Consider the following 7,873-nt stretch of genomic DNA (forward strand, 5'->3'; position numbering starts at 1 on the left):
TGGCCTTTACACCTGTACCTGAAATACCTCGTTCCCACCTGGCAAGACAGCAAGCATCTTTATCAAGCAGTTCAGGAATTTATTTTCCAAGACTTGTTTTTATTCTAATTTTTTTGGTAATTTAGATTGTTTGAAAATCTTCTCATGGTTAGAGCACAATCTATTAATCTATCAATCTATCAAGCTCAGTGATATATTGCAATGATGATGCATAGGAGATCTGTGAAATCGTGGAGGATTTGGATGAACTAACACTAATTTGTGGTCAAAAGCTGGATTAAAGTGCATTTTTAATTAAAGAGATAAACTCTCCCCACATAATCTACCAGCTCAGTTATACTGATCTGACGGCGACTTACTCTAAAGTTGGTCTCACAGCCACATTCAGACTGGTGTCAGTTTCCAAGGGATACGAACAGGAGAATGGAAATCTCTTGGGAAGCAGGAAGGATTCATTGTTTGATGAGTAGAGAAATAAATTGTTTCCAAAGGTGGCATGTGTGCCGTTGATCTGGAAGACAGAAGATTAATTTATCACATCAGAGTAAAAGTACGTTAGGCAGCAGTGGTGTAGGTACCATTTGTCTACCAGTTACACAAGTTAAAGTCACCTTTGTAAAAATCAATTTTTTGGACCAAATCTTAATTTCATACTTACGAGAGTGGTAAAGAACACACTAGAAAAACATTTTTGATCTTGGTGAGAATGGATGTTGTCATGAATATGTTAATTTCTGTTTCTTCTTTTTATTTTAAACAATTTAATCAACAAAGCATTAACTAAAGGGAGTTTTAAACTTCAGCTTTTCTAACTTCCTGGAGCAGCCAGCTGTGCTGTCACGCTGACAACATGCATAAAAATAAGTGGAACCAGCAAAGATTTGGTTTCAGCTTTTAATTTTCTCTGTCATTATAATACTTCTACAGATAGCACCAGACTTTCTTTGCAATCTCTATTCATTAAAACCTCATAAAAACATATAGCATCTGTTTATTTAAACTTGCTTGTATTTGAAGTAAACAGACTGACCACCTCCTCACACTACAGTCTGTATTTACCAGTTACTTTCTAGAACTTTCTAAAGAGTAATATTCTGGAGCATTTATTAGATAATTACTTATTATTAGTTATTATTTATTACTCAAAATGTTCCTGTAGACAGATTGGACATTTTTGAAACTTAAAATGTGCTTTGCAGAAAATTTGGAAATGATCTTTTAAGTCTGTCAAAAGTCAATGTAGGTTATTTAAAGTAGTTTCTGTTCAGGAATGAGCAGGTTGTATAAAATACCTTTAAAAGTCTAAATTAATTTTCTGCTTTCATCAACTCTGACCATTTCTGGACAACTTAATATTTCTTTTATCCATTTGTTGTAAGTTTTAATTTAAAGCTATAGCCTTTAGCAATTATAAGTCAGCCAGCCATCAGAAAGGTCTTCATGGCATAGTCATTTCTTTATTATTTTGTCTACAAAAATGGTTTATGACATTATTTTTTAATAAGCACTATGTTGGAATGAGACGTGTTACTGAAGAATGACTGGTTTAGTTTGCCCGGTTGACTGAAGTTACCTGAGTAATCTGCCACCTTGTTCTCCACTAGTGACCCAATAAGATAACACAGATAATGGCCTCTGAGTTTCAGTTTGACTGTGAAACTGTGATAGTGACAAGATAAGAATCCAACACACAGCAAAAAACAAAAGATTTTTACCGTCATTATATTTCCGCAGGCGCCGGATCGAGCCTCCACCTCGTACCACACAACATCCCCATGAACTCTGAACCTTGAGCAGTTGCGAGCAGCAAAGTGTCCAGAGAATGGATCCAAACCAAAGGACTGCATGCTATTGAGATGCAGTCCTATTTGGAGTTTATCTCGGCCACAAGTAAGTTGAACAGGAGGCTCTTCGACTTCTGAAAAACGGAAGTCAAAGAGGCATTTCAGGTTCAGGTGTAAAGGCCACAGCCTCCACCTGTCTGTTCCTAATAACATTGATTAAGAGATTATTTTGATAAAACAATGTGAATAGCTGGGATGATGCTATTATGTTGGAAATGAAGCAAATGAAACAAAATGAAAATAGCAAAGATCATACCAATTTATAAAACTGGCAATAATCACCTCTTCACACATTATAGACCTTTCTCTTTTCTCTCTCAGTTCTCTAAAATTCTAGAAAAATATTTTAAGAAGAGACTAGAAAAATTCATAGACAAACATACACTACTCAGTCAATATGGATTCAGAGCAAATCGATCAACATCACTAGCCATAACTGACTTAATTGAAGAAATTACCAGTGCAGCAGATAGTAAGAAATTAGCTGTCGGGGGATTCGTAGATCTAAAGAAAGCTTCTGACACAATAAATATTATCTTAATTAAAAAATTATAACGTTATGGAATTCGGGGAGTAGTTTTGGACTGGATGAGGAATTATTTAAAGAGCAGAAAACAATTTGTGAAGATAGGAGATATTGAATCTGATTGTCTGGAGATTATGTGTGGGGTACCTCAAGGGTCAGTACTGGGACCAGTTTTATTTTATTTGTATATAAACGACATAAGCAAAGTGTTTAATGTATTAAAATTTGTGTTATTTGCTGATGACACAAATATTCTAGTCTCTTGTGAAAACTTACAACATCTTTCCATAGTTGCCTCAGAAATCTGTGGGGATTTGAGCTTTCTCTGTGTTTATTCTAGGTTCTGTTTCTTGTGAGTCTCTGTGCTGTCCTGTCTTTCCCCTTGATTGTTCCCAGCTGTGTCTGGTTCCCCTGATTACTCCCTGTGTATTTAAGTCCACCTATTGTCTTTGTCTCTGGTTGGGTCCTTGTCAATTGTTGTACGTCTACCCAGTCGTTTGTCATACTTGCATGTCACAGTCTCACTTTCAAGTCCTGTGTTGACGTCTGCTCACGTTTCCAGTGTTTAAGAGCAGTTACTACCAGTGATTAGCGTTTACTTCGGATCACTGTGCTGCATGCTCATTGTGGACCTTTTGAGCAAATACTCTTCATCAAATCACCTTTGTCATCTCCGACCTGGGCCTGCCTGCATTCTCCTTCACCATCATCCACCCACACCTCATGACAAAATTGGTAAATTAAAGAAACTGTTTGATAATAAAATTATCACTAAATTTGGACAAGACTAAAATCATGGTTTTTGGAAACTTGCAATACTCAAATTCAAACTCAGATACAGGATGTAACTCTAGAATGGGTTTTTGTTCAGTTTCAACAAAATCAATTGGAAACCTCATATTAAACATTTGCAGAATAAACTAAGAAGAAGCATATCAATCCTGGCTAAAGCTAAACATTCTGAATAATAAATCACTTTATATTCTTTATAATTCTCTGATTTTGCCATATTTAACATGCTGTTCAGAAGTGTGGGGAATTAATTACAAAAGCTCTTTACATCCACTAAGTACCCTACAGAAACGAGCCATTAGAATCATCCATAATGTCAGTTCATATGAGCACACAAACCCTGTTATTCTTACAATCTAGAATTCTTAAATTTGAAGATCTGGTGGAATTTAAAATTGCTCAAATTATATTTAAGGCATCAAATAAACTGATATGTGAGCTCATACGGAACATATTTTTTGAAAGAAAAGGGAAGCCATAACTTTCTCAAACTTAAGGATTTGTAGTATACAAAAGAAAAAGCTTTTGTATTTCAATCCATGGGGTAAAGCTATGGAACGAGTTAAATGAGGAGTTAAAACAAAATGAAAATTTTATACAATTTAAAAGGAGATATAAGAAGGTCATTTTCCCGAGATATAGAAATAAGGGGGAGAGATAGCACTAATGTATATGTAAATTGAGGCGAACGCATGAGTGTGTGTGTGGGTATGGATGTATATAGTTAGATATATATAAGCCATATGTAAAATGGAAAATTAATTAACCTATGTTTATTTTATATATATAGGTTTTTATTTGAATAATGAGGGTCGATCTGAAAATATAGTATGAGTTTATGGGGTAGGACTTCATAAATTTCTTACTTCTTCCTACTCCTTTTTGAGTATGTTAAGATTACTGTGGTACAAAATATGTGTCCTTTACATTCCTTGTTCATGTGTGTGATTTTATACTTCTATCATGTTGGACATAAATAAATAAAAAATAAATAAAGCATTACCTGCACAATATGCAAGATGGCATGTTGATGGCTTTGCTAGTTTGTAGACATAGTAGTTTCCATGGCAGAGCTTGACATAGACCGTGTGTGTGCTAAAATAACAGCAGGAGCCACTCCAGGCAGAGCATACAGTACGACTTACAATTCCATCTAACACCCCTGGATGAGGTTCTGTGATCCACAATGGAGCATGTGTCCCACACCTTCTCTCAGCGATGCACCTCTCTGGAATCCGGGCACTATTTTGTTCCAAAAACATTCGATACCAGCCCCGCCACTCAATGTCTTGGTCACAGTGAATATCTGTTGAAGTGTTGTTTGTTGAACGCCAGTCATCCTCCACTACAGAGTAGTGCTCACAGGGATCGGCACATCTGGCATTGCCATCAGTCTGGATGCAGTCCATGCCTGGAGGACAAACTGCGTCTCCACAGCTGAGCTGGACCGACTGGGAGGAGAGACCTGCTCTGCTGTTGGAGGAAGGCTGCAGGCATTCATAGGACCCTGSTCTGTTGGAGCAAATCTGATGATCTGGGCACGGGGAGCTCTGCTGAGAGCACTCATCAATGTCAACACAGCCGAGGTCTGGAGACCACCGATAACCTCGCTCACAGCACGGAGAGTTGTTGCAGAGATTTCTGTCATAGCAGGTCAGACCATCACCAACAAAACCATCTCTGCAAGCACAGGAGAAGCTGGTAAAAGAGTCGCCTCTTCCTCTGGACTCCAAGCAGGAGGCTTCACCATGGCAAGAATCACAGCTGGTGACCAGTGTTGCTGCAAAAAAACAAAGCAGAATGTTATTTAGATGTATGTAGATATTATTAGGTGAAACACTCCACCAGCTAGACGTATCGCATACATTTCTTGTCGAATACATGAGAATTAATTTTCCATAGATATATATATATATATTTTTACATATTTTTATATTTGACTTGATCTGCAACACATTTGTGTTTTAAATCCAAGATGGAGCGAAAAAAATATCCAAGTTTTACCTGAAGTGTTTCTTGTCAACAGTAGGATCATGAATATTGTCCAGGGCACTTCCATCTTTGAAAAATTCACAGCAAAAAACTCCTGAGATGAAAACACTCTCTTCTGATGAAAAAAACAAACAAACAAACAAACAAACAAACAAACAAACAAACAAACAAACGTATTGGTGCAACGTTCCTAGTCTGCAGTATTGCTTTCCTTAAGGAAGAAACTAAATGTTTGTGGAGAGGGTGAGAATTTATAGGTCCATCAAAGTGATGGGGATTGATGTCAAAGATTACTTATTAATCAAAGAAGAAGAGAAACTTAAGCTGAAGTTGTAAAACTATACAGCTTCATAGGAAATAGAAAGGAAAATGTTCTAATTGATGGTCTGAAAAAAATAGGTTGGGGTCATCAGCTCACGTGTTTGGAAATGGCTGTTTTATCTGCAGTGGGAATTACTCATGGTGCCACTCCCTGAACATTTCGTACTCTTTGTAAGACTTACAATGACGGCAATGCTCCTTTATGCAAAGTATCAACACTAAATAGAAATGCAAATTCACACTGTTGGTTAATATTGTTGAACTGGAAGATATGGATATACATGGATGGAAGGCATATGTAAATTCAATGTTTTTTGCTCATAAGTGACGCATAAGGGCAAAAAACAGGTAGAAAGGAAGAGAGGGAAACAAAGCTACCAGAAAAGCCCTGTTATGCAAATGGACTCCAAATGAAAATTCATGGAAAGACTGAAGACTAGAGTGGATGGAAAACTCCAGCAAAACTTTCAAGAATAAAAGTCAGTTTCTAAAGAGAAATGGGCCAAAATCATATTTAAGAAATGCATGTTTCTCCCTGCAGGAAATGTCTTCAACTTGTGTCATTACCCAAAAAAAAGTCTTTAAATTTTATACATTTTATCTGCCCATTTTTGATGATTTTATACTTCTCCCAGTGATTCTTATGTTAATGCACCTTGTTCAGTAAACATTCAAACACCTGCTTTCCTTATTTGTTTAGTTGGATACCAGTGGTGGGAAGTAACAAGGTACTGTACTTAAGTACAATTTTCGTGTATTTGTACTTTACTTAAGTATATTTAATAATGGATACTTTCTACTTTCTACTTTTACTCCACTACATTTTACAGTAAGTATCTGTACTTCACTACATTTCTACAAAAATGTCTTCACTTTGTCTTGGGTTAGGTGGTCTTGACTACAACTCTGCTACTGGCTTCTTGGTTGCCTGTCCTCTCCCACCCACCTTCTTTCCATCCCCTTTCTGTTGGATTTCTTTATAAATAAAAGCCACTAGTGGCAAAAAAAAGTGAAGTTCATGTTATGTTAGGACAGGAGATGTTTCCATCCCTGAAATTATGATGCATAGAATCACATATCTAAGTCTTAACTATGTTACAGAGTAAACACAATAAAAACATACTTTATCTGTGGCATTGTTCATTAAAATGGCACATTTCTAATGCATTGAAATTAAATATGATCGGTAAACTTAATGATATTAGCGATTAGGTAATCCATTCGGCAAGTACTTTTACTTTTAATACTTAAGTATTTTTAAAAGCCAGTACTTTTTTACTTTTACTTAAGTATAAATGTTAATGTGGTAGTTTTACTTTTACTTTTTGTCTGTGTATTTGTACTTCTACTTAAGTAAACTTTTTGAGTACTTTCTCCACCACTGTTGGACACAGAAAAAGAAAAACTCTTATTATGTTTAAGTCATTTTTTTTGTTCAATATGGATATTTTAACCACAATACTTCACCTTTCTGGTTGATTCTAGGTCTTTTTAAAACACACATTGTGTTTCCTTATGGCCTTGGAGAATTGCTTTATGATGCCTGATTTATTTAAAGACTTGACTCATAATGTAATTATATTATCGTATAACTTCTTATCATTCTTTACAATGCCTCTAAACTCAGTCTGCTGTTTAAATGTAAATGATTTACTTAATATTTTATTCCATTTTATGACATGTAAGCTTTTTTTTACATAAATTGTTCCAGGAAGTATCTTGGTAAAACATGGAAGAGTTCAGGAGTGGTTAAAAAACAATTTGTTCGGGACATTTCACAGGTGAACCGGTTAATTAAAAACTGGTGAGTGTCATGATTGGGTACAAAGGGAGCATCCCTTAAAGGCTCAGTCATTCACCAGAAAGGATGTGGCAAAGGTCACCACTCTGAACAACTGTGTGAACAAATAGTCAAACAGTTCACAAAGTTTCTCAACATATAATTGCAAGGAATTCAGGGACTGTATTGTATACAGTCTATTATATCATCAAAAGATTCAGACAATCTGGAGAAATCTCCAGGTAAAAGCTATTGAAATAAAATTAAATTTGACAATAAAATACAAATAAAACAAAGAACATATATTTCATTTCAGTTTAATTTCAGTAACAGATCAGAAAACTCAGGTCAATTAAATGCCACATTTTTCTTATTTCAACCGACCTCATTACATTACAGAAGTGATGTAATGAGAAGTGATGTATTTCTTCATTTGGTCCCTRCAGAYRAGCAGAAAAARRKAAGAAACATGATCATTGATTCCTTATTACTTCTGATAAAATACCWATTAGTTAAACTTACAGACTATTGGTCCAGTGGTGATGGGCTTCAATGCAGCAGAGCTTGATACAGAACGTAACTTTCTGCTTCGACAAACCTGGGAAAAGTAAACAATTA

At 35.7% G+C, this 7,873-nt stretch overlaps 1 protein-coding gene and 1 long non-coding RNA gene across 2 annotated transcripts; both read right to left on the reverse strand.

Moving 5' to 3' along the window:
- Window positions 1-6: 6 nt before the first annotated feature.
- Window positions 7-5,355, reverse strand: LOC103461017 (uromodulin-like; the record flags this gene model as incomplete). The annotated part of the gene is made up of 5 exons (XM_017303560.1): window positions 5,167-5,355; window positions 4,166-4,942; window positions 1,716-1,918; window positions 360-511; window positions 7-38 (listed from the first exon to the last, which is right to left on the reverse strand). Coding segments are annotated over exons 1-5 (1,219 nt in total), but the record flags the coding sequence as incomplete, so codon positions are not given.
- A 2,201-nt stretch (window positions 5,356-7,556) lies between these two features.
- LOC108166040 (uncharacterized) lies at window positions 7,557-7,864 on the reverse strand. The gene is made up of 2 exons (XR_001776344.1): window positions 7,778-7,864; window positions 7,557-7,695 (listed from the first exon to the last, which is right to left on the reverse strand). It is a non-coding gene; the product is annotated as an uncharacterized LOC108166040 (long non-coding RNA).
- Between the last annotated feature and the right edge of the window lie 9 nt (window positions 7,865-7,873).

This window comes from Poecilia reticulata, unplaced genomic scaffold, assembly GCF_000633615.1.
Source record: "Poecilia reticulata strain Guanapo unplaced genomic scaffold, Guppy_female_1.0+MT scaffold_461, whole genome shotgun sequence".
Classification (NCBI taxonomy): Eukaryota; Metazoa; Chordata; class Actinopteri; order Cyprinodontiformes; family Poeciliidae; genus Poecilia; species Poecilia reticulata.